The sequence below is a fragment of the Rhineura floridana genome, chromosome 16 (genome assembly GCF_030035675.1).
Source record: "Rhineura floridana isolate rRhiFlo1 chromosome 16, rRhiFlo1.hap2, whole genome shotgun sequence".
NCBI classification, from domain to species: Eukaryota; Metazoa; Chordata; class Lepidosauria; order Squamata; family Rhineuridae; genus Rhineura; species Rhineura floridana.
The window spans coordinates 20,810,207-20,836,509 of record NC_084495.1 but is presented as its reverse complement, the minus strand read 5'-3'; the positions used below and the strand labels follow the sequence as shown (position 1 = coordinate 20,836,509).

Below are 26,303 nucleotides of genomic sequence, written 5' to 3'. Positions count from 1 at the left end.
ATATAAGCTTTGGGGACTCTTTGCTATTATTATTATTATTATTATTATTATTATTATTATTATTATTATTATTACGAAGAAGAAGAAGAAGAAGAAGAAGAATATTAATATTTATTATTTCTATATAAAGCCAACAACTACTATTAAGTGTGTGTGTATACACACATATATAACATTACTACTAGTATACTGACATCAAGCAGGCATCTGCTTAAAACATTTCTGTTTAGGCAAGCCTATCCAGACACATTGATGTCGCTGTGTTTTCATCTCTTTTGAGTTTCTGCTGATTTTAACTGTCTTTTAAATGTTTTTAATTACTGGTTTCCAGTTTTATTGATAATTTTAATACGTCTTGTAAACTGCTCAAAGGTTTTCTTACAATCAAGCTATATATATATATATATATATTGTTAAATCAATAACAAAATTAGCCAGAGATTGCACCGTTGCCATTGCGTATCCTCCTCCTCAGCATCCCAGAGGCTTCTATTTGGCCACTGTAGAAAACAGGATGTTGGATCAGATGGGCCTTTGACCTGAACCAGCAGGGCTCTTCTTATGTCCTTATGGCCCCCACCCCTTGGCAGAGATCATGTCAACTGTTAAGTTCCTTGATTTCATGCTGGGCCTTTCCCTTCTGCTCTTTCACACGTGTGTCCATGGGTAGTGTTTCGCTTTGTTTGGTTTTGTTTAAACCTGCTACAGGTCCAATTACAAGCTTGCTTCTTGCACAGCTCAAGTTTGCTTTGAAAGCAGAAGTATCTGTATCTGTAGCAACAACAACAGAGGAAATCAGAGGTGATCTTAGCCAGGGACGTGACAAGCTGAACAGGCACCAGCCAAAAGGCAGGCTACTGCTGTGATGAAAGCCCAAAGTATATAAATAGCTACAGTTAGGGTGGCCAATCCTCCTCCAATGCCGGTAGCAGCAGCCTGCTTTGCAGAAATTAATCATTTGAAGCTTTCCCATTTAAGGTTTTTCCTGTCACTTTATCTCCAGTCTATGAAAAGCGTCACCTGCTTACTTTCTGCATGGCAGACAGCTGTTAAAAGTAGAGGAGCAGAGCACGCAGAAAAGTTACTATTTTTAATGTTCCCTTGCATGTTCTGACACCTGCTAAAAACCTTTTTCCTTAGGCAAGCTTACCCAGACATGTAATTTTATTACATTAAAAAAAAACTTGCTTTTATCTATATTCGGGGAATATTATTATGTCTACTGTTTTTAAAAGTCTGTTTTCATGGCTACTGTAAATGACCATTTAAGCCTTTTTTTAACAAACCCCTTTCTTTGTAAACTGCTTAGCGATCCTTTTTATTAAGCAGCACACACCTCCCTGCAAACAGAAAACTAGCACAGCAGGTAAAATGCTGCCTTATGTCATAATTGTCTATTATCAAGGGGTTTGTGTTTTTGCTTAGATGAGGAAGCAACCCCCATGTATTCCGAAGTGAAACTGCTCAGTTTACCACCCCAGCATTCTGCCACTTTATTCTGTTGTAAGTCGAAACCCTGTTTGAGTCTGGAGGGAGGGAGGTGAGAGAACCTCCCAGGACCAGCACCAGGTGAGTAAACTGGTTCCCAGCTGAAAATTCCGCTCACCCACCCCCTTTCCATCCTATGCCATTCTGCTCTGCGACATCCTGTACTGCTCTGCCTTTTACCTCGGCTGGTGGGGACATACTGCTCCACAACGCTGACGTAGAGTTGTAGCGTCAGCTGCGGAGTGGACCCCAAGAAGGCCTGGATGACTGCCATGCGCTTGAAGGCGTTCCGGTGAGTGACCAGCCGGCGCACAGAGTGCCCCACTTCCTGCTCCAGCTCAATCTCAGAGTCTCTATGGATCTGCTTCTTGCGAGTGATGGTGACGTACGGCTCTTCCTCTCTCCCCAACCGGTAGAACATCACCAGGGCCTCTAAACACCTGTAAGAAAGAGAAAGTATGTCCACATCAGTACAGAAACCACCAGCCCGTCTCTTCAGAGGTTTATTTATTTATTGTTAGTTTAACTAGATTTATATCCTGCCCTTCGTCCCAGTAGGAGCCCAGGGCAGCACCCAATGGGTCAAGTGAATAGAGATACTCATGAATGTTCACCTGGCATTTTGAAAAAAATTAAAGTCTGGCGCATAAATTAGTATTAGGAACCTAGGAAGATGCCTTTTGCTGAGTCAGATTATTGGTCCAGCTACCCCAGTAGTGTTTGCACTGACTAGCAGCAGCTCTCCAGGATTTCAGCCAGAGTTCTCTTTCAACTCTACCTGGAGATGCTGGGGCCTGGGCATTGGCTAAGTTGGCCAGGGATGATGGGAGTTGTAGTCTCACAAAGTCTGGAGAGACCCAAGGTGGAAGAACTCTGATCTAGTCCAACCCCCTGCTCAGTAGGGAACCCTGCAACTACAGCATCCCTGACAAATGGCTCCCCAGCATTTCCTTGCACACCTCCAGCGCAGGAGAGCCCTGCCATCCCCTGAAGCTGTCTGTTCCACGGACAAGCGGCTGCTCTTCTTTCCATTTCCACTTGTTACCCTCTGAAGCAACAGGGAATGGGCCTGCTCCACCTTCTCCATTGCAATCCTTCCTATACTTGAGGACTGCTATCATGCCTTTCCTTAGCCTGCTCTTCTCCGGGGAAAATAGCTCTTTCTACCATTCCTCATAGCACTTGGGCTGGGTCACATTCCCACCATCACATGGCTTCTCTCACAGAATCCTGGGAACTGTAGTTTGTTATGGGTGTTGGGAATTGTAGCTGTGTGAAAGATACATTTTACAGCTGCCAGGATCCTTTGGGGAAAACCATGACTGCAAAAGTACCAGGAAAGTACTTTAAATGTATGGTGTAGTTATGACCTTGGTTTCCAGACCCCTAACCATCTTGGTCACCCTCCTCTGGACAAGCTCCAGTTCATCAGTGTCCTTTTTGAAAAAGATGTGGTGCAAAGAACTAGATGCAGTCCTCCAGAGGAGGCATGGCCAGAATGGATTTGTGGATATGCCTGTCTGTCACTTCATCTGTAAAACCAGGCTCACCCTGCCTTTGAGGAATGCATCAACTAGCCACTTACACACTTTCAGTGAACTCACAAGTAGGGGGGAGTGGATTTGTGGCAACTCCCAACATACATGCATTAATTTTGAAGATACAAACAAAATCTCTATGTGCACACCCGTCCCCACACAGAACTCTCTCTCTATATATATACATATTAAGCCGATGGAAGCTGTTTTTTTTTTAAAAAAAGGCCTAATTGCTTTGTGGGAATGGGGCCAAGGAAGAGAAGGCCCCACAGGCCACATCTGGCCCATGGGCTGCAGGTGTCTTACCCCTGCTTTGTGCAATTGAAAATAGGTGCTGCCCATGGCACAAGAGCTGTACAAAAAGGGGCTGTATTTATTTATTAAAATGCATTTTCATATACCGCTTAATATTTCAAAAATCTCTAAGCAGCGTGCAGCCTAAGAAACCAAACAATAGATCACTAAAACAGTAAAACAAAAACACAGCCTGAAACAGCAATATAAAAACATGTGAAAGCACGTAAAAGCGAATAAAACAGACATTCACAAGATTCAAACACGTCCAACAGGGTCCAACCATATGGGTCCAGGAAAGCCTGGACAAAAAGATAAGTCTTCACAAGACATATGAAGCAACTGATGGTTGCTGCTTCGCCTATGGCTGCTTCATGTTTTTATACCTTTAAAATGAAAGTGCATAGACAGGGAGCAAGGACTGTCACCTTCAGTTGTGACTGGTGGCTCCTTGTCAGTGAGGCAGTGAAATCCACTCTGGGTTTTAGTCTGAACTTTCAAGGAGCTCCTTGAGAATTCAAACTAAAACCTGGAGTGGATTCCACTGCCCCACTGACATGGAACCACCAGCTGCCACCTTGATTTCACCCCTCCCATTCCTTTCCCCATGCTTGTTCACTGATTCCTATACTGTGTTTTCAGACTTCAGCTTTGACGTTCCACAGCCATCCTTAAATTCAATCTGGTACCATTTCTGGGACACAGGTGGTGGGACACAACTGGGAGCTTGCCTGGGACATGGTAACGTGCACTGGAAGTCCATTTGTTTGGACTGTCTAGCAGCCTTTCCCAATCGGTGTGCCTCTAGATGTTGTTGGACCACAACTCCCATCAGCCTCAGCCATTGGCAATGCTGGCTGAGGCTGATGGGAGTTGTGGTCCAACAACATCTGGAGGCACACCGATTGGGAAAGGCTGGTCTAGAGCAAGGGTGGGCTTGAGAGATCTGCTTTTAAAAATAAAAATCCCCAAGTGCAATCAAAGCCAGGTTTAAAACAGTGATGTGGAGGAGGACGGAGCAGACACACCCTTCAAACAGAAAGTGCCTATGAGCACATGCTTAGCCCAAGAAATTGTTTTTAGTACCAGAACTGCACTCACTGTCCTTTCACACAAAAAAACCCACTCCTGGTTTTATCCCTTGCTTCCAGCCTAATTTAGGGTCCTCAAAAACACCTTTTTGTAGCTGCTGCTGTTAAACGATTGGGAGTCAGATGTACTACAAATGAGCCAGAGATCTACCAGCAGATCCCTATCTACCTTCTGCCCGCCCCTGGTCTAGAAGCATAGGGTTGCAGATTTCCTTCCTATGCATTGTCTCTTACTGCAGAAGTAGTAACTATGGCAGACTTTCTCTAAATCACAAAAGTTTCGCTAGAAGAATGTGACTGGTGATAAACATCTAGCTTCCTAACGCATCCACTGCTCAAGACTTTCCCAGAGTCATAAACAAAGCAGCACACCCATGACTGTCTCCCAAGGCAAAGTATGAGACTGAGAGCGCACACCCTTCCCGAGGAAACCAGCGAGAGAGTGCAATGAGGGCAAGACCGCTCTTCTCCTCCAGACTGACTCAGGCTGTAACTAGACCGAGATGCTTTCAGCTCCGCCAACCCAGAAATAAGCTCCCATGCACTGAGGTCCAGCAGAGCCAATTAAAAAGGGAGGAAGAGCGGCCAAGCCTTTCAGGTAGTTAAGTGCAGGGTGGTGCAAGGTGTTCTAAGCAGGCCATGATGTCATTCCCTTTGAATGAGGCCCAGGCCTCCTCCCTGTTGTTACTGTATGACCTGCATCCTCCGCCTTTTCCTACCCAGACTCTTACAAACATAGAAAACTGCCTTATTCTGTGACAAACCATTGGCCACCTAGCTCAGTATTATCTACACTGACAGGCAGCAGCTCTCCAGGGTCTCAGAGTGGGGACTCCCTTAGCCCTAGGTGGAGCTATGAGAGACTGAAACTGGGATGGGTTTGCATCCGTGTGCTCTGCTTCTGACCCAGTTATGGGGTGGTGTTCAACTAAGTCCTACTCAGAGCAAACTCACAGAAATTAATGAACCTGTTGGTCATCCTCATTAAATTCAAAGAGCCTACTCTGAATAGGATTAAGTACCTGAGAGGCTGCCACACAGAGGAGGAGCAGGATTTCTTCTCGATCGTCCCAGAGTGCAGGACACGGAATAATGGGCTCAAGATACAGAAGGCCAGATTTCAGCTGAACATCAGGAAAAACCTCCTGACTGTTTGAGCAGTATGACAATGGAACCAAAATGACCTTGGGAGGTGGTGGGCTCTCCAACACTGGAGGCATTCAAGAGGCAGCCAGACAGCCTGCATTGAGCAGGGGGTTGGACTCAATGCCCTTATAGGCCCCTTCCAACTTATGGGGGGGGTGCATTGGAGGGAAAGGCACTCTGTATATGCTCAGAAGCATACACCTCTGTATTATGTCTTCGCTGATTCTAAAGCTGAGCTTTGCACAGAAGCCCATTCCCAGGGCTATGCTTTGGCTCAAACCGAGGCCCCCACACGACCATTCTCAATGAAGCGCATTGTACAGTTATGTTTTGAAAGCTTCATACAGCTTGAAAGGAAAGGGAGTGTGCACAGCCTGCAAACAGCAAATATACAGAGCGGCTCTTTGTAGAGTTCCAGATGCTGAGAATAGAACTGAAGGCACACTCGACTCCGTTCTCCCACCAATGAGAGAAGGCAGAAGGGAGAGTGAAATTAAAGCATAGGGCATGCGATAGACACGAGAGCAAAAGAAAGGACAGGGTGCGGGAATGGAGGACAGGGCCTTGGAGGCCAGCTGGCGCTCAGGGCTGGCAGGGTGGAGTGGGGGGTAGCCCAATGATTTATTTTTCTGAAGGTTTATGCTGGAGCAAGAGACAGCAGCTGCCATGACCTCTGCTTTCCTGCTTGTAAACAGGGCCGGCCGGGACTTTTTCATGCCCAAGATGGTAAATCACAAATGAATGCAATCCGCTGGGAAGTTAAAGAAAGGACTGCCTGCTGGATCAGGCCACAGGACTGTTTCCAATAGTGGCCTGCTTCCAGATGCTTCTGGAAAGTTCACAAGCAGGACAGGCTGAAAGCAATAGTCCCCTTCAGAAAACTGGAGGCTCTATTAAGCGATCATGGGGAAGGGCCGTGGCTCAGTGGTAGTGCATCTTCTTGCATGCCCAAGGTCTCAGGTTCAATCCCCAGCATCTACAGCTAAGCCTGGGAGAGATTCCTGCCTGAAACAACAGAAAGCCGCTGCCGGTCAGTGTACTCAGTACTGAGCTAGATGGACCAAGGGTAAAAGGCAGTAACTTGGTAAAAGCCAGCTTCCTATGTTCCTAACAGCCTTTGGATAGAATTTCATGGATCTATCCAGGGGTATAGTCATCTGGGGTCTTAGACCCTTTACTTTTTGGGGAGCAGGGTCCCAAAAGGGTCCCTATGTCTCCAGCATCCTACGAGCCAATCAGCATGAAAGTGGAATGCAACGGCCACTGAGAAGAGTCTTCTAACATGCTTCTTTGCCCTTTCCTGCCAATTGGAGCCAAGCAGAGTGAAAGGAGGTGAGTGAGTCACTGAGAAGACTCTTCTCAGTAGCTAACACTCTCCCCTTTCATGCTTATTGGCTGGTAAGGGCATATGTTGTTGCGGGAGACAGTGTTAACAAGGATCTCATTCTCAACCCAGCAGCAAAAATAAATAATAAAAGAAAAAGGATGAGACAGGGTATGGCTGTGACTATCATGAAGGGACCCTGCACTTCTGAATTTGCCACTACATGACTAGGTTTATCTAATCCTCTTGTAAAGCCAAAAAGTAAAAAGTCATTCTGTGTGCGAAGAACCAATTTTTCCATCTGTCCTGAATCTACTGCCAATCAATTTCAGTCAGGGTATTCCTGACTTTTTGCATCATGAGAGGGGAAAACATATTTCTCTTTCCACTTTCTCCACATGATGTGCCTGCACTGTTTCTTTCACGTTCTCCTGCACTGAGCCTTGTTGGTGTGAATGGGAGAGGCTGAAAGGAACACCGCCATGCCTTTGCACAGGTTTCATTGATCTCATCAAGGCTCCTGAAGGAGGAGGGCCGTAGCTTGGTGGCAGAGCACAGGCTTTGCATGCAATCCCCAGCATCTCCAGTTAGCGCTGGGGAAGAAAGGCTCCTGCTTGAAACCCTGGAGAGCTGCTGCCAGTCAGTGCAGGCAACACTAAGCTAAATGAACCAGTGGTCCCACGAATTATAAAACAGGCTGCTTCGCCCATCCCAACTTCCTAGTGGACTATATCTCTGGGGTCAGATTTGTCCATCTGATCTTAATTATACCGAAGCTGCCTTATACCGAGTCAGACCATTGCTCAGTATTGTCTACACTGACTGGCAGCAGCTCTCCAGGGTTTCAGAGCAGGAGTTTTCCCCAGTGTTATCTGCCAATAAGGCTGATGGGAGTTGTAGCCTAAAACATCTAGGGTACCAGCTTGGCGAAAGCTGATATAAATATTTTAAAATAGTAACATTAGGACTTCTTTTTGTTTGGATGCAAGGTCCTCTCCATCGCTAATGGTGAATGTAAGGCCTCCCTCTGCTACAACATACAGTGTATTTCTCTTCTGCGTCCTGTTCCACAATGACCACATTCACAAGTGACACAACAGTGGGTCCGAAGTGTGTTTTTTAGTGTTGAGAACACCCTAAAAAGAGCCTGAATTCCCCTGTCCCTTTGTGCATTGAGAGTCCTTCTGGTATCAACAAGAGGCAAAGAAAAAGCACAGCAGAGACCGAGGCGGGAAGAGTGAACAAGCAGAGGCAGGGTTAAAATTATAGCCTTTGCTTACCCCACCCACCACCCCAAGGTTTGACTCATGACATCAAGCCAGTTCCCTGGCTCTGCTGCCTAGCTTAGCAATGCATCAAGGAGACAGAACACAATCTTCTGCCTTGTAAAACAAGCAAATGGGGAAAAAAGCAAGTTCCCAACCTTACAGAGAACACATGACTCTCCAACGGCAGCCTGGGTGTGCTCACAAGATTGGTCTCCAAGAAACAGATAGGGATATTTCCAAAGTGACATGGCTGCATACACATCACACATTTAAAGCATGTTATCTTGCCTCCCCCAGGGCAAGAATCCTGGGAACTGATTTTTTTTAAGGATGCTGGGAATTATAGCTCTGTGAGGGGTAAACTACAGTTCCCAGGATTTTTTGGGGGGGTGCTTTAAATGGATGGTGTCTACGCAGCCATGGTGACTAGACAGGAGCTAGTCATCCCACACTCTCCCTACAAGTGGAGGATGATGCAGAACGTTCCCCATGCAATGTCCCCCTGCAGAGACCACGGCAGGCTGATGGGAGTAGAAAGGTGCTCTGCCCACCCTTCGATCCCCAGACCAGGTATGAACCGGAAGATTAGACTTCCACCTTGTAACTTCAGGCCCATCTCCTCTGTACCACGATTCCTAAGTACTTTTGCAATGGCAAAACATTCTGGGAATACGAAGTCCCTTCTGGTGAAGATGGGCAACGGCTCAGGCCCAAGACATGGAATTCTTATTTGGAAAATGCTCCTGTTGGAATCAGCATGGAACCTGCGTAGATCGTCATGCAAGACAACTGCACACACAGGTGTACTTCGCTGCATGCACATCCACTGGTAGTTGCAAACATGCAGCGATCTATGTTGCGAACTCATTCTTACATGCTAGCACTGTCCATGTAGAAATTATGCAGTATGTGAAGCAGCTATTCAAAACCCCAGGCAAGAATCATCTTGCATTCTCTTCGCTGCCAGGATCCCAACAGAAAACACCTGGACAAGTCATCCAGAGTGGATTATTGTGGCAGCTTGCTTTCCTTTACCTGCCCATGTGCTGACAACCAATTTACCCCTCTGTCTAGCTCGCAGGTCGGTCTCCGGCCTCTCCACCATACCTGTCTATGATGTCCTACCAAAGTGGTAAGCACTGAAGACCAAAGTGTGATAAGGGACATCTGAATGGGCCATAGCTCAGTGGCAGAGCATCTGCCTTGCATGCAGAAGGTCCCAGGTTCAATCCCTGGCATCTCCAGCTAGGGCTGGGAAAGACCCCTGCCAGAGCTTGGAAAAGTTACTTTTTTTAAACTACCATCAGCCCCAGCCAGCATGGCCACTGGACAGCCCAATCCAGATGGGAGTTGTAGTTCAAAAAAGTAACTTTTCCAAGCTCTGTCCCTGCCTGAAACCTTGAAGAACTGCTGCAGTCAGTGTAGACAAGACTGAGCTAGATGGATCAAGGCTCTGACTAGGGATGAGGCCGCTTCCTGTTTGATTGGATCTCCCACTGTTTTGCTTTGTTTTTTTAACTTAAAAACATTCATGAAGGGAACTCTGAATCAGAGCAGCAGCACTTCAGGAAGAGGGATGTAACTTGACTTTTCCCCCCAAAGTGGGACTCATAGTACCTTTAGGGGAGCAGATTCTGCTTCTGAAATTGGCACGGGAGGGGAGGATTAAACTGCTTTCCTCCAGCACTGCTGCCCCATCCAGTCCCCTGCCCCGGCTGCTGATGTTTTCTCTGCTTACATCGGGGGAGCAGGTCACAGATCTCCCACGTGTGACATATGTCATTTGGTGCCAAGATGTGAGACATCAACCAGGGCTGTGCATGCTTTATGCTTCAGAAATCACAACACAGAAGTGCAGCATCTTCAGCAAGTTTCTGAACTCTACAGCTTTCCAGTTTCATCATGCAGCGTGTTTTACCCCTTTGGGTTGCAAAGACAGGCTTACTAATGTGGAAGAGGAGTCATGGCGCATAGTTAAACTATGGAATTCTCTCCCACTAGAGGCAGTGACGGCCACCAACTAAGATGGCTTTAAAAAAGTATTAGACAAATACGTGGAGGATGAGGCTTCCAGTGGCTACTAGCCTTGATGGCTATGCTCTGCCTCTATGGTCGGAGGCAGTATGCTTCCGAATTGAAGTTGCTGGAAACCGCAAGAGGTTGTCGTGTTTAGTTCCTTCTTGAGGGATTCCGACAGGCTTCTAGTTGACCACTGTGAGAACAAGATGCTGGACTAGATGGGCCACTGGCCTGATGCACAAGCTCTTTTTATGTTCTTATCTGCTAGATCAGGGGTGGGGGACCTTTTTTAGCCTGAAGCCCATATTCCCTTGTGGGCAATTCCAGGGCGGGGGACAAGGCGGGCACCAGTCTGCCCCAGGCCTGCAGTGTCATAGCACCCCCACTACAGGCAGTGCAGGGCTAATAAGCCCACCTGCACATCCCACCTACCTCTCCCATCCCTGTGAATGAGGTGCGCACATGCCTACCATCAACCAAGATGGCGGCAGGGGCGCACATCATTCACAGGGACAGGAGAGATAGGTGGGGCATGTGTGTGGGTTTATTGAAGTCCACACTGACTGTATTGGGGGGTGACTGGGAGCTCCCTCTCAGCAATCCGCATCACGGTAGGGAGCCGATGCTGCCGTGGATCACGGAATGGGAGTGCTACCTCCCCACTCTAAGGAGGGGCCCTTGGCCAGGGCCCGATCTGGCTGCCCTCTGGCGCCGGCCCTAGTGGGGGAATGCATGCCAGCAGTGGGAAGGGCCAGAGGCAAAAGTTGGGAGGACAATAGATGTGACTCTTAACTTTGTATTGTAGTCCACATACCAGCCACATCAAATCCAGAGATCTCTACACACACGCATCTCTCCATCCAAAAAAGATGAAATCACTGAAGGAAGGCGCACTGCAGGGCAAATGAAACATGTGGCCTAGGGAGGGGGTGTGACATAGTGAGAGTCCCGATGGCCAGACAGAGACATCTGAGGTTTGCCACTCCTGCATCACATGCTGGGAGAAGTGAACAGAGACGTAGTGGGCAGACTTTATTTTAGTATTCTCAATGGCTCTTAGCTAACGATGCCATCAGGGTAGGACTCTGGGCAGGATCTCAGCCTACAGAATGAGCAGGAGGGGCCCTCCAAATACAGCAGCAGGGCTGGCTTACCACTTTTTCAAGCAATACCCATTACCATCTAAACAGAGAGCCCAAAAGACCATTAAATCCAGAGTGCAAAATTACCTGACTATATCAACTTGACATCTCCCCACCAGGTATCTTAAGAAGCATAATACAAAGTCACCTATATAATTTATGGAGGCTGTTGTGCTTTGCTTCCAGGATACGCTCTCTCTCTCTCTCTCTCTCTCTCTCTCTCTCTCTCCCTCTCCCTCTCTTTATATATATATATATCTATAGAGTACCCTGGCACAGAATTTTGCTTTTCTTCTTTTCAAGCATAGAGCTTATGCATCACAGTGTACTGTCTACACAAAATAGCCTCAGTCCCCAGTAAGTTGAGGAGGATCAGGGGCAGGGGGAGAGAGAGCTGCATTATAATGAGTCAGAAATTTGGCCCATCTACCTCAGTATTGTCTTCACTGACTGGCAGCAGCTCTCCAGCATTTCAAACAGGGTGTCTCTCCCAGTCCAACCTGGAGATGCCAGAGGTTGAACCTGGGACCTTCTGCATGCAAAGCAGATGCTCTGCCACTGAACAAAGTCCTTTCTCCAACCATTGTTTCATCTAGCTGTGTATTGCCCACAATGACTGGCAGCACTTCTTCCAGGGTTTCAGACAGGGTGTCTCTCCCAGTCCAACCTGGAGATGCCAAGCACTGAACCTTGGACCTTCTGCTTGCAAGGCAAATGCTCTGCGGCTGAGCTAAGGCCCATCTCCAGACAGAGATCTTAGCAGCGCTCACCTGATGATAGGACCCAACAGCACAAGATGCATGAAGAAAATAAAGGGCTTGTCACTGGTCAGGTCCCGGTTCACAAAGATGAGCGTGAACTGGTCCAAGACGCAAGGGATCAGCATCAAGAGGAGCGTCAGGGAGAGCCAGAAGATGTCATCCGAGAGGCTGTAGGAGTAGCTCACAACGCAGGCAGACACAAGTTCCCCACAGTATAAGAGGGTGATGAAGACGACCCCCACTGGCGGGTTCACCTTGGTCACCGTTTGGGAGGCGACTTTGCGCACCACGTGGCGGGGGCGGTTCCTGCCCCACCTGGGAGGGGGCTGGTCCGAGCATTCCCCAGCGGAAAAGTCTATCACAGAGTCCATCCTTGGGCCCACGGACCCTCCACCCTCACAGGCCCAGAGCTGGTCTCCTCCAAAGGAGAACCCTAAAGAGGGGGAGGCCAGTGATTTTCGCTGTAGTTATTTTTTTATAGAGAAGAGTCCCTTTCCACCAACAGGTAGCCTCTCTCTCTGCAAACATATAACTCTACCCACTTTCCTTTTTCAGATTCCGGTCTACAATACAGAGTCCAAAACGGAACCCAAAGGTTGTCACAGCCGCTGGGAGCGCTCCTCCTCCTCCTTTTCAAACCCACCCATTTCACTGAGCAAGGAAGAGCAAGGCTGAGTCCGCCCGGCTGGTTCGGGCAAGTTTCTGTGGCAATCCGGGCGCGGCTTCAGAGCTTGCCCTCCGAAACGGCAGAAAACTTCACAGGGCTCTTCCCACACTGGCAAGAATCGCGGGAAGCAACACGCAAAGGCGGTCCTGGGTAACTCCAGAAACCAGCGACTCAAACGCCGCAGAAAAGAAAGAAGGGCCTCGGTGAGGCCAAGAAGATCCAGATGGAGAGGCGCAGGCTTGATTCTGGAGGTTCGCGGGTGGCTTTAAGGTCGTGTCTCCAGCACCGATCCTGCTCGGGCGCCTGGTGTAGGTCCCAATCCAAGGCGAAGAGGGGCTTCCCAGAAGGAGCCGCGTTGCTTTCCTTCTCGCCCAAAACCACGTGGGGGCTCCAGTGGCTCCCTCGCAGGCAGCTATGCCCGGAGCCCCTCGCCTTACTCGGGGAGGCGTGTCCTTCTCCTTCTCCTCTTTATAGATCCGCGGAGAACAGGACCGCGTCGCCCGGAGTCACCCCGCTACCATCGCCGTCGGGGCTGCGTCTTCCCCCTGGACCAAGGAGAGCGCAGATCGGCTCCGCTGAAAGGACAGAAAAGAAAACGACAAGAAGTCAGCAGCGAAGGGGGTGGGGGAGCGAGCTGTAGTCCAGATGCCACGACGAAGGGCGCCGTGTGGCGGGAGGGGGGGAGGAGATCGCTTCCTTCCAGCTGCTTGTCTCGTCGCGCCGCCGGCCGAGCCGTGTGCTCCACGAAGCTCAAAAGCTGGCCCCGTAGGCAGAAGGAGAGGCGAGCTGGCGATCTAGCGCCCCGTTGCGCAGCGCGATCCGGGGCCAGACACGAGATTCTCCCGCTTCACAGCCCGCTGGCTGGTTCGCCCTGTCTGTTTGGGCTGAGCTGGGAAAACAGGTGTGTCTGCGGCTCGCTGTGGGCGGCAGCCCTCGGTCCTAGCGCACGTCGGTTACGAGAAAAGGTTTCATTTCTTAAGATGCCGTCTCTAGAACGCCTTGATGAGCGATAGGGTTGGCACTGGCCAGTACTAGCAGCAGCCTTTCCTTCTGAAGGGGGGGGGCTCCTGCGCCTTCCATAGCTGAATGGGAACAGGCGGAAATTCAACAGGTGTAGCTATCCCTCGTGTCTGCAAGTGATGGGGGGAGTTTTGCTGGGAGAAACAGAAGAGACTCAGCTCCTTGAAAGTTCAGAATCAAACCTGGAGCGGATTCACAGCCCCACTGACATCAGAGCTACCAGTCTCCACTGCATAAGGAGCCCTGCTGCATCAGATCAAGGCTTATCTGAGAATCCAGCATCCTGTTCAGCCACAGTGGCCAACCAGATGCCTCTGGGAAGCCCACAAGCAAGAAAAGAGGGAAACAGAGCTCTCCCAATGTTGCTCCCCTGTAACTGGGTTGTTATTATCCTTATCATTATCCCGCTTTTCCTCCAAAAAGCTCAAGGTGGTTCTTCCCTTCTCCATTTTACCCTCACAACAACCCTGTGAGGTAGGTTAGACTGAGAGACAATGACAGGCCCAAGATCACTAAAGAGCTTCATGGGTTGAGTAGGGATTTGAACCTATGTGCAGGTTTTGCAGGTGCCATCCATCAGCTGATTGGCAGTGCTTGCAAACCCCACTTTCAGCCAAGCCATGTCTTTACCTGCCCCACACATGTATGATCTCAGGTATGAGGCAAGTGAGTGTGACTCGGCCAAAACAACCTCGCAGGCCAAATGGGAAGGCTTGGCAGGTGTAAATAGCTGATCATCACTTGCAAAGTACAGTTCCTGTGCTTTCAAACTACTTGGCCAAAGCAAAACAGGTCACCCAATGTATTTGTGACACCAGGTGACTGACAGGTCAGCAGGGACCACCTATCAAACACGGCTTGTGGAGGAGGTAAGGAATCAGTCTGTTTGCTGGATCTGCTTCCTCACCCCTGTCCTAATCCAAGAGTCTAATCTCTGCACCATTGTTTCCCAAATCTTTTTCACTTGAAAATTGCTGAGGGTTTTCCTGGACCACTTAATTGTTTTTTGCCTGTTCTGGCAACTATAGTGTGTTGTGCTAGATGCTGTATGATTTCATTATTGTATTTTTACAGACATGTCACGGACCAATTGAATGAAGTTCACAGATCAGTAGTGGTCCATGGACCACAGTTTGGGAAGTTCTCCTTTACACCACACTAATTCTGAGGTGTGCCATCTCCAGTACTGGAAGTGGAACATAGCTATCATGACTAGTAGTTGTTGATCACTTTAATCTCCATGAATTTGCCTAGTTCCCTTTGAAAGCCATTGAAGTTGGTGTCCACCACTAAATCTTGTGACAGTGAATTCCATAGTTTAACTCTGTGCTCTGTGAAGAAGTCCTTCCTTTTGTCAGTCCTGAATCTCCCAACATTCAGCTTCATTGAATGACCCAGGCTTTCTTCATGCCATGCATAATTTTATAAACCTCTGTCAATCATGTCCTCCCCCTTTACTCAGTATAAACATAAAATAGGTTAATATTCCCTTTCACATAGAGTTCACATGTGAAAAGTCCATCCCTTGCTGCATCAGGCAAAAACAGCTGTTCCTGTGGATTTTCTTTTTCTAACACAAGACATAATCCAGCCAAACTTAAAGCAGTTTTTAAGTTCTACTGGTTTCAGTGGGAGATGTTTGAAACACGCTTAGCTTTCATATTCATGGAACTTTAAGGTGCTTTAAATTAGGCTGGGTTGTGCCAATGCAATATTTTATCATCTAGATTTCCCTATCTACATTTGGAACTCACCACACCATGCAGCTCATAGCTCTGTATAGACTCTGTGGTCTACTTGTATTTACATTGCTATGAAAAATAATGCTTTCTAATAAAATGTGCATTTTCAATTATTTATTGTCACCCACTTCCCATCCGGTCCATTTAGCTGCAGAAATGAATAAAGAATGGGCATCTATGTTGATGGGCAGGTTTTGAACTTAGGAGTTGCTAATTACATGTGTGTCTTTTCCAGGTGATAAGTATAACAATAGGCAAATGTTTCCACGGCAGATTACAAGTGGCTAAGAGTATTGCCGGCTGGTATTTGCAGTGGCTGAAACATAGCCAGGAGACTGGGAAGGGCCATAGCTCAGTGGCAGAGCATCTGCCTTATGTGCAGAGCATCCCAGATTCAGTCCCTGGCATCTCCAGGTAGTGATAGGAATGTAACCCTCTCTAAAACCCTAGAGAGCCTCTGTGAGCCAATGTGAACAATACTGAGCTAGGTGTACCAGTGGCCTGTCTCCTGTGTTCCTATAGCATGCACCATGCACATAATAAGACTGTAATCCTAAACACATTTAATTGTCCATTGAGTAAGTCAGTGGGACTTCTGCAGAAACATGCTTAGGGTTGGAATCTGCAAAAAAAGAAGAAAGAGTTTGCACATAATGAGGGAGGGGGGAAGTATCCAAAGCAGTTGTGTAAATCTGGCCATGATATTGTGAAACAGGAAATTATCCATCCCAGCTTTATTTCCATTTAAGAAGGAGCTGCATGACAAAGGTCATGCTGCAAGAAATCCACCCACCCAATGCTCTCATGACCCAACTGCATAACACTTGCACACCACTGTCATCTTGTGGATGAATGGAACTCCAGGCCTAAGTAACGGATGGGAGAGAAATTCCATTCGGTTTGCCTTTTAATGCAAACCTACCCAATGCACACCCAATTTCTGAAGCAGTATGTGAACTGAAACACAGCTGTCCTTTGAAACTGCACTTCTCTGAATGTTGTGATGCAGTTCTCCAACCAGAAAAGGTGTACAAAAATGTGTAAGTTAGGGGAAGGTGGGCAAAATAATGCATTTATTGGTAAAAAAAGTACAAAAATAATTACAATTTGCTTGCAAAATGTGTATATTAGGCAAAAATACATGCAAAAATGTGTATATTAGGAGAAAAGACACGGAAATGCTCATGGATTTTTTTGAGGAGTTTTTTTATTTTAAATGCAGAAATGTGGCAAACTGAACTTAAGACTGGGGGTGTGCATTGAAGAATCTGAAATTGACCAATTAGTCTACTCCTGGGTCTAAGAGCCTTTTCTTGTATGGTACCTAGAATAGGATGTTCCACCCTAGTGGAAAAAGCCAACAGTTCCCTGTCCTAATATGGCAGCTCATTCCATCTATAGCCAATAGCCGGAAGTATGATTATTCTGCTATGAAAGCAGAGACTTTTATATTGATGAAAGAGCTGAGCACAGGCTCATAGCCAGTAATTTTCTATTGAGGGAACTCTACAGTGCTAATGGAGGGCAGGACATGGATGAGTCAGTGCAGAACAGCCAGGACCTATATACATCTGAGTAGGTTTAGGTAAAAAAACAATTTAAGTAATTTAAGATATGCAGACGATACCATACTCTTAGCAGAAACCAGGAATGATTTGAAACGAATGCTGATGAAAGTTAAAGAGGAAAGCACAAAAGCAGGACTATAGCTGAACATCAAGAAGACTAAAGTAATGACAACAGAAGATTTATGTAACTTTAAAGCTGACCATGAGGACACTGAACTTGTCAAGGATTATCAATACCTTGGCACAGTCATTAAGCAAAATGGAGACAATAGTCAAGAAATTAAAGAAGGTTAGGACTGGGGAGGGGCAGCTGTGAGAGAACTAGAAAAGGTCCTCAAATGCAAAGATGTATCACTGAACACTAAAGTCAGGATCATTCAGACCATGGTACTCCTGATCTCTATGTATGGATATGAAAGTTGGACAGTGAAAAAAGTGGATAAGAGAAAAATCAACTCATTTGAAATGTGGTGTTGGAGGAGAGCACTGCAGATACCATGGACTGTGAAAAAGACAAATAATTGGGTGTTAGAACAAATTAAACCGGAACTATCACTAGAAGCTAAAACGATGAAACTGAGGTTATCATACTTTGGACAAATCATGAGAAGACATGATTCACTTGAAAAGACATTAATGCTGGGAAAAACAGAAGGGGGTAATAAAGGTGAAGGCCAAACAAGAGATAGATTGATTCCATAAAGGAAGCCACAGACCTGAACTTACAAGATCTGAACAGGGTGGTTCACAACGGATTCTATTGGAGGTCGCTGATTCATAGGGTCGCCATAAGTCGTAACTGGCTTGAAGGCACATAACAACAACAAGGTTTAGGTAAATGTTAATAAAACACATCTATATATTTTGGAAAGTCATTTGTCCCTTTACCTGTTCTCTACGCATTTGGACATCTCTGAAGACATCATAACCAAATTTTGCATGATGGTTCATGAGATCAAGGAACAGGTTTGTGTCTATGTTTGCATATAATTGGATGCCATTTTGAATCAAGGTGGCGGACTGAACCTTTCAAACGTGCACTGGTCCTAACCAAACATAAAATACAAGCAAATTTTGCATGGTGGTGGTTTTTGTCTATATTTAGATACAATTGAATATCATTTTGAATCAATGCTAGCCACTTATTTCTCAGTTTTATAAAACACTACTGGAAAGTGCCCAGCATTGCTTGGGAATTTGAAGAAAGAAGGAACAAAAAAACAGTGCAGCTTTGAAACCAGTGGTTAAAATCAGTGCAGTTTTTAATCAGTGCAGTTTTTAAAGGTTCAGTCTGCCATTTTTATTCCCTTCCTGGGACATCATTTTGCCTAAGGCCAACTTTGAGGAAGAATGTAGGAAGTTGCTTTATATTGCCATGGGTCCTTCCAGTATCGTCTACACTGACTGGCAGTAGCTCTCCAGGGTTTCACATAGAAGTCTCCCTCAGTCCTACTTGAAAATATCATGGTCTGAACCTTGGACTTCCTGCATGCAAAGCAGATGCTCTACCAGCCAGGACCCTGTGTGATGATAGCTCGGGTTCAACATTCTGAGAACTTAATTGTTTGAAGGGTTCCTGTTGTTTTGATGGTTTGTATTTACTGATTGTGTCTATATGAGCATTAACAGTTGAATAAAGAAGTATTTTAAAAATCTGAGAACTTCAGCCTTAAATAATACTAAAAAATGTTTCTAGCCCTTAAGTCCAAAGGAAATCCTTGACCTATGCTCCACAAGAGGAGGCTTGAATTCAGTAAAAGGAGAACCGGCAGAAATCCCAAGAGAAGTATTTGATGCCACATTCCCCCTCCTGACTTCAACAGCAAGAAAATAATTTGCTGGCTCCAGGATCTGACAATTCCCAAGCAGTTGTCATGGCTTGCCCCTGAAATTCCTAAACCCCATGGATTGAACACACTCATGCACACATAAAAAACCCACTGTGTGGCCAGCATCACATCTGGTAGCTCCTGAGATGACTGGGGATTCAAACCCACAAGCTTGAAGAAGGTAGCCAAATCAAAGTTTTCATGCTTTTGAAGTTCCATAATACTCAAGTTGCATCATGCATGATGTTTGGAACTTTTTAGTGTAGAAAAAAGGCAAGTAAGAGGAGACATGATAGAGGTGTTTAAATTATATGGGGAGAAAGTGGATAGAGAAAAGTTTTTCTCCCTCACAATACTAGAACTCCAGTGAAGTTAAACTATGGAATTCCCTACCACAAGCTATAGTGATGGCTACCAACTTAGATGGCTTCAAAAGAGAATTAGACAAATTAATGGAGGATAAAGCTATCCGTGGCTAGTAGCCATGATGGCTATGTCCTCAACGGCAGAACAGGCGGAGGATAACAATGTGTATGTTACAACGGCTGTGAAGGCGGATGAAGGCTGCAGCAGATAAAGGACTTCCAATCGTCATGGTACCCATGCCATTGGATCAAAGCCTTTTTCTGTCAAGATTGTGTGTTGATCGTGATGCACCAATCTCCCCGCATAAAACAAATTCACGCACAGGCGTCTTCCATAACAAAAGTCCCATGGCGATTAACAAATGGCGATGGGGGCAGGACTGTGAAATCCAGAAGCCCCTAGTCATGGTCTGGTACATCGGCGGTGGATATGGATTCAGACGGATCCATTGTTAACAACTATCTTTTGGAAGACAATCTTACTCGGTCATGAGTGATCGCCAAGAAGCTCTGCCTCCACGATCAGAGGCAGTATGTTTCTGCACTCCAGTTGCTGGGAACCTGCAGGAGGGGAGAGTGCTCTTGCACTTGGGTTCTGCTCTTGGGCTTCCCCTGGGCATCCGGTTGGCCACTGTGAGAAAAGGATGCTAGATTAGATGGGCCTTTGGCCTGATTCAGCAGGGTTCTTACGTTTGTATGTTCAAATTGAAAGCAACAGACTTGGCAAGGCACACTTCTGACTGTGTACTGAACTTGGCCTGTGAGGACTGCAGAGGAGGCCTTGAACCTTCTGCTTATGACATTGTGGAACAAGGAGAGATTGCTCTGGCGCAAAACAAAACTTTGGTAGGGCAGCTGGTGCTAAATTCCTTGGGGGTGGGAGCTGAGTGCAAGACCACACCACAACAAGTAAAGCTACTTTGAGACATTACACAGAGCAGCTGGAATTATTCCTAACACCTGAGATGGCCTTGGATAAGGCATGCTATGTGTGGCCAAATGCAGCCCACCAGCCATTTATTGTGGTCTGTTGGGTGCTTAACAAACCTCTGTGATCAGTCTCAGGCAGGCACCAAGGCCCAAAGGTCAGAGGGCACTCATTCACATTTGAGAGTCAGTGTGGTGTAGCAGTTAGAGTATCAGGCTAGGAGGGGGAGACCTGGGTTCACGTCCCTGCTCAGCCATAAAGCTCACTGATTGGGATGGGAGAGAAATTCAACTCACATTTCAAGCCAAATTTATCAAATTTGCACTTTCCAAAACAATATGAAAACCAAAACAAAGCCATCTTTTGAGATTCGCATTCATCCAAATTTTGTGATCCAGTTCTCCAATCAAGTAACCTTTAGAAAAATGTATGCAATTGGAGGAAATGTGCATAAAAATTAATACATTCATGAAAATAACGTACCAAAATTCATTCTATTAAGAGACATGACTTGCAAAAATGTGTGCATTAGTTAATGCTGCATACAAAACTGTGTTTAGTAAGAGAAATTCACACTAAAATGCTGAAGAGTTTTCATGAAGATTTTTTTTTTAAATTGCAAATCGCTGCAGAAATGTGGAGAACTGAATTTAAGATTGGAAAAATGAGAAACTAGGAGGACCAAAATGGACAGATCCTTGCAGGCTTACTGATGAGTGACCTTGGGTCAGTTGCTGTCTCTCATCCTAACCTTCTTCACAGGGTTGTTGTGAAAATAAACATGGAGAATGATAATCTAAGCCTGCCTTGAGCTCCTTGCAGGTAGTGTCAGAAACAAATTCACAGCTGGTGTGTTGTCTTTGGCTCACAAGTTGTTTCAAGCCTGCCCTGAAGAAAAGGCAGATATTGAAGGCAAAATGGGAAGCACAAAGGACCTCTTTTCTCCTCTTCACTACTGCAAATGCGCAAACCCATATTTCTCTTCCAAGAGGAAGTTTTCCCTCTCTTCACTGTGAATCTTTGGAATGCACTACCACAGGATGTGACTGTGGGCAACAATGTTATCGAAATAGGCTTCTAGTCCTCATAGTTGGTCGGGAAATAGATAAATAAAATACCAGCCATGGATTTGGAGTACCTTAACCCCCGCTCCCAAATTCATATAAACCAGGAGCAATTTTTAAAAAAACAAATGAAACAGTTTTGTTAAATAAGCACCACTGAATCTATGGAGACTGCAGCATGAAGGCAGAGAATGGGTCTCTGATTTTATTTTATTTTAGATTGGGTTTGTTTGATTTATTATATTTAAAAACATTTTTACAATGCCACCCTTTATTTATTTATTTATTTATTTATTTATTCAATTCAAAGCATTTTATTTATTTATTTTATTTTATTTAATTACATTTCTAGACCGCCCTATAGCAGAAAGCTCTCAGGGCGGTGTACAACAAATAAAATCACAATTAAAATATGAGCAAGTGTGGAAAAAATATATATATATAGTACAATTATAAAACATTAATAAAATTGCCATTGAGATTTAAATTAAGATCATATTAAGTTTAGAATGTTAAATTAAAATATTTAAAAATTTACAAAATTTAAAAAGCCTGGGCGAAAAGGTAAGTTTTTACCTGGCGCCGAAAAGATAACAGAGAAGGCGCCAGGCGTATCTCGTCTGGGAGGGCATTCCATAGTTCGGGGGCCACCACCGAGAAGGCCCTAGATCTAGTTGTTGATCTCCGGGCCTCTTTATGGGTTGGGACCCGGAGAAGGGCCTTCGACGTCGAGCGTAGTGAACGGGTAGGTACATAGCGAGAGAGGCGCTCCATCAGGTATTGCGGTCCGATGCCGTTTAGGGCTTTGAATTTTGAATGTGTTTAACAATGTTCTTTGTTCCAGATAAAAATAGAACCTAGTTTTCTGTGTTGCAATTGCTGTCTGAAACATAATGAGAATTCCTCTTGTGCAGGACAGTTCGGTCTGTTTATGGGCGTGGGACATAAAGCACCCTCTGATTGCAACGTACGCAAGGAGGCATTTGTTTAAATATCCCCTTGCCTGCAATTCATCTCTTTAGTTTCTTTTGCTTCCCTCCCCCCTTCTTCTTGAAAAGCATTAGAGATACTATCTCCGGAAGAGAACTGAAGGGAACTTAAAGCCCCAAGCACCTCTGGATTTGATGCACAACAGTTTTCCTGTCCTTGCCAGGAAAATGGCTTGTGCTAGGACCTAGCAGAAAGCCTGGCTGTGGGAGGAAAGCAATAAAGCATGCCAAGAGACTTACACAGTCCCTTTCCCAAATATAGTAAGGTACTGAGTCTGAAGGCAGATGGCTGAGGGAGGGAAGACAGAGCAACCAGTCTCAAATCTGTCTGCAAACAATTGTGCTAAGAAGCAGATAATGCTTCATTTGCCAAGGTCTAGATCCCTGGAAGGGCAACAGAAAGCAGACCCTAAGGCAAACGTCTATTACTTAATTTTAAAAAAATTACAGGGGGGTGTGTGTCATAGCAGAGATCTATAAAATTATGAGTGATGTGGATGGAGATAAAATTTTCCTCTCTTATATTTCCAACTTGAGGTCACCCAAGTGTGGTGACTGGGTGTAGGTTAAGGAGTAACAAAAGCAAGTCTTCCTTCATACAGACCCTCATTAACCTATGGAACTCACTGCCACAAGGTGTAGTGGTGGTCACTAGCATCGGCTGCTTTGCTGAAAAGGACTAAAATGGAAAACAAGGTCTATGAATGACTGCAAATTAGAGCTGCATTTCTGTTAAAGACACTTTCATCTATTAATTGTATGCATTGTAGTCCATTACTTTACGTGCATATGTTTCTATATGGGTAAAAAAACATTATTAAGAAAAAATATACTTTTTAAAAGAAAGCATGTTTGTTTCTTCAGAAAGATTGTGTGGTGCATATATATCTCTGTGTATATGTGTGTGTGTGTGTGTGTGTGTGTGTGTGCAAATGGGCCGTGAATGTTTGTTTATTTAACAAGATTTAAATACTGCTTAATCAAAAAAGATCTAAGCAGTTGAGACAAAAGGGGATGAAATAATGCAATAATTTTAAAATAGCCATTAAAAACAGACTTTAAAAACAGTACACATAATAAAATTTATCAAAATATAGCTAAAATCAATAGATTAAAAAACCACAAATGTATCTAATAAAATTATGTCTTGTTATGCTTGCCTAAATAATAAAGTTTTTAGCATGTGTCAAAAACTAAGGTGTCTACTTAATATCAATAGGCAGGAAGCTGCAGAGGGTAGGAGTTGCCACACTAAAAGATCAAATTCTCGCAAGTGTAGAATGAACGTTGTGGGTTTGTGTATATATGCTTTGGCCCTGCCCACTTTGAGTAGTGGCTACATCCACCACTCTGAGCACTTCCCCCCGCCAAGGACCTTGGTGGTCAGGGGGGAAGGGTCCCCCCTATTTTAGATTATGCAGGCATATCATAGCTGGCATCATCTTAGAAGGAACTACTGTACTACTGGGAGGAAGGGCAGCATATAAATCTAATAAAGAATAAATTAGAGGCTTTCTTCCTATGCATGACAGAAGGGAGAATGTCTCCTTTGAGCTAGTGTTTGTCATCTGCCATTTGTATAAGTACTTTTCTTAACAAGTATATATGCATATCTGTTGCTTGATTAACAAGGAGCACTTTATAATCACTTTATAATTGATTAATCAATTAACTGATTAAATGTTGCTGGTAGTTAAGCAGAATTTCTAGGTACAGAGGCAGTCAACGTCAACGTGCCAGAAGTTGGGGTAAGTAATGTCTACCCTCGGCGTGTTGCTTGTGAGTACGCAAAGTACTATTAGCCACTTTAGAAAATAGGATGCTGAATAAGGTGCATTTTAGACTAATTGCTTCAAGACTCCAGAGCAAGGCAACACCTATGCAAACCTCAGGACAACTGCAAACAAAGAAGAATAAAATCTGGTGCTGTAGAATTAACAGTGCAATCTTATATATGTCAACTCAGAAGTAAGCACCACTGAGTTCAATAATACTTACTCCCAGCTAGGTAAGCATGTACAGGCTTGCAGCCCAAGGCAGTTTAACATTCTCCTCTTTCTGACAGAACAGGAAGGGGCAGTCTTACTTATTTGCTTAGAGTTGACACTTAAATGGATCAATGGATACCTCCACAAGCAGGTACATACCTCTGTCCTGATGTGTAGAATCTTGGGTAGAATTAGATGACCACTTTTGACAGCTAAGATGCACTCGGTATGAAACGTAGCTTGTTGGAAGAGGCTGGATTTTTAGCAGCTCATGAGTCTGTTGATCTTGATCCCCTGTTCAGAAAACCTATACTGGATTCACTCTGCACAATGAAGAGTGGGGGTGTTGGCCTGAATCCATAGGTTCTCCTTCTCAAACACATATATGCAAGTTTACCCTCCAATTTATACCCTTTTAGGGATTGTGTAAGGCTGCAATCCTATGTATGCTTAGCAGGTGTGGGGTCTGGGGTCTTAAACCCTTTACATTTTTGGTAGCAGGGTCCCTGTGTCTCCAGCAACCTACAAGCCAATCAGTATGAAAGGGGAGTGTGTTAGCCACTGAGAAGAGTCTTCTAATGCATTTCCTTGTCCTTTCTTGCTGATTGGAGCCAATCAGAGTGAAAGGAGGTGAATCAGTCACTGAGAAAACTTTTCAGTAGCTAACACTCTCCCCTTTCTTGCTTATTGGTTCCTAAGGACATGTATTATTTTGGGAGAAGGCATTGACAAGGATTTCATTCTTAACCCAGCAGCAAAAAAAGTGGGAGGGACTGTGATTATCAGGAAGGGGCCCTGCACTACACTACTTCCTAAGGAGTAAGCCCCATTGATCCATTCTGCATAGGATAGGGTAATAAGGCCTTTTATCTGCTGGCTGAACCCTGTGCAAATTTTCGCTGCAATTGGGGAGGAACAGGAATTTTGATTCAGTTCACATTTAAAGCCAAATCTATCAAATTCGCCCTTTCCAAAACGATATGAGAACCAGAACAGTCATCCTTCGAAATTTGCACTTACTCGAATTTTGTGATGCAGTTTGCCAACCAACCAATGTTTACAAAAATGCATATGTTAGGGGAAAGTGTGCATGAACGAGTGAAAATAACATGAAAACATGTATTATATGATGAGAAATTGCTTGCAAAAATGTGCATTAGTCAAAACCGCCTGCAAAACTGTGTTTATTAGGAGAAATTTGCACTAAAATTCTAGAGAATTTTCAGGAGAAGTTTTTTAATGCAAATTGCTGCAGAAATTGGAAAAATGAGAAACCGGAAGAACCCAAACTGACTGATCTTTCCATCCCTAGCTGCAATAGTCTGTCTACTGGCTTCAGAAGCAGGGTCTGTTCACCAGAGGCACCATTAGGGCTAGATTACAAGGCACAGGTATGGGTCCCCACAACCACAGGAGGCTCCCAAATGACTATGCTATAGCAGTTGTTGCTGCAACATCTTCCTTATATTATTTTTCAACTACAGAGTGGGCATGCCACTGGGAAGCAACATTCTCAACAATCACAAGGTTTCCCTTTCTGTGGAGCATCTTCTTGAGCATTGTCACTTGTACCTGGCTAGTATTGGGTCAGTTTGAGCATGTGGCCACTTGGCTGGTTGCTGGACCTCCTGGTCCTGGATCTACCGGCCGTGCCTGAGTCTAGCCACGTACCTCGGATGGCCAAGTGGTCAGAGAAGAAGCGCTCTTGTGCCTTGAACATCAGCTTGGTATGCAGAAGTTGGCAGGTGATGCTTTTTTCTTTCTTTTCAGCCTGGAGAGGAACATTATCCTCCCCCACTAATACACCCAGCCGATGTTCAAGGAGAAAAAGGGGCAGTGGACAAACTGGCAACTCTGTTCACCCACTCGTCTCCTACTGTCTTGTCTCCACCCACATTCTGCAGCGAATCAGGTCTGGTGTACTTCTGGGTTCCAGCCAAGAGAAAGGATCCGAAGCATCACTGCCAGAGCTGGCTTACCTGCAGTGCTGGAAGAAAGCAGCACTGGCAGCCATCTCTGGCTAATTCTTTGAGTCCTCAGTTCATGCTAGTGCACAATGTGTACTTCTGCTT

The 26,303-nt window shown here is 45.3% G+C and overlaps 2 protein-coding genes across 2 annotated transcripts in view; one reads left to right on the top strand and one right to left on the bottom strand.

The window, feature by feature from the left end:
- Nucleotides 1-13,648, bottom strand: part of XKRX (XK related X-linked) — a 28,346-nt gene extending 14,698 nt beyond the window's left edge. The window contains exons 1-2 of the mRNA XM_061598583.1: nt 12,081-13,648; nt 1,669-1,928 (exon numbers count right to left, since the gene is read on the bottom strand). Coding sequence (XP_061454567.1) covers nt 1,669-1,928; nt 12,081-12,442 — 622 coding nt within the window. The 5' untranslated portion in view covers nt 12,443-13,648. The remainder of the gene's footprint in view (nt 1-1,668; nt 1,929-12,080) is intronic.
- On the top strand, nt 12,962-26,077 carry LOC133371514 (uncharacterized). The gene is made up of 3 exons (XM_061599048.1): nt 12,962-12,975; nt 13,022-13,639; nt 26,002-26,077. Exons 1-3 carry the CDS (start codon nt 12,962-12,964, stop codon nt 26,030-26,032), a joined length of 663 nt encoding a protein of 220 aa, XP_061455032.1. The 3' UTR covers nt 26,033-26,077.
- Nucleotides 26,078-26,303: the final 226 nt, after the last annotated feature.

Excerpts from the sequence above, each read along its gene's own strand:
- LOC133371514 (XM_061599048.1), top strand. Across the intron at positions 13,640-26,001 it reads GGGCTGAGCTGGGAAAACAG|CCTGGAGAGGAACATTATCC; the intron begins GTGTGTCTGCGG and ends CTTTCTTTTCAG.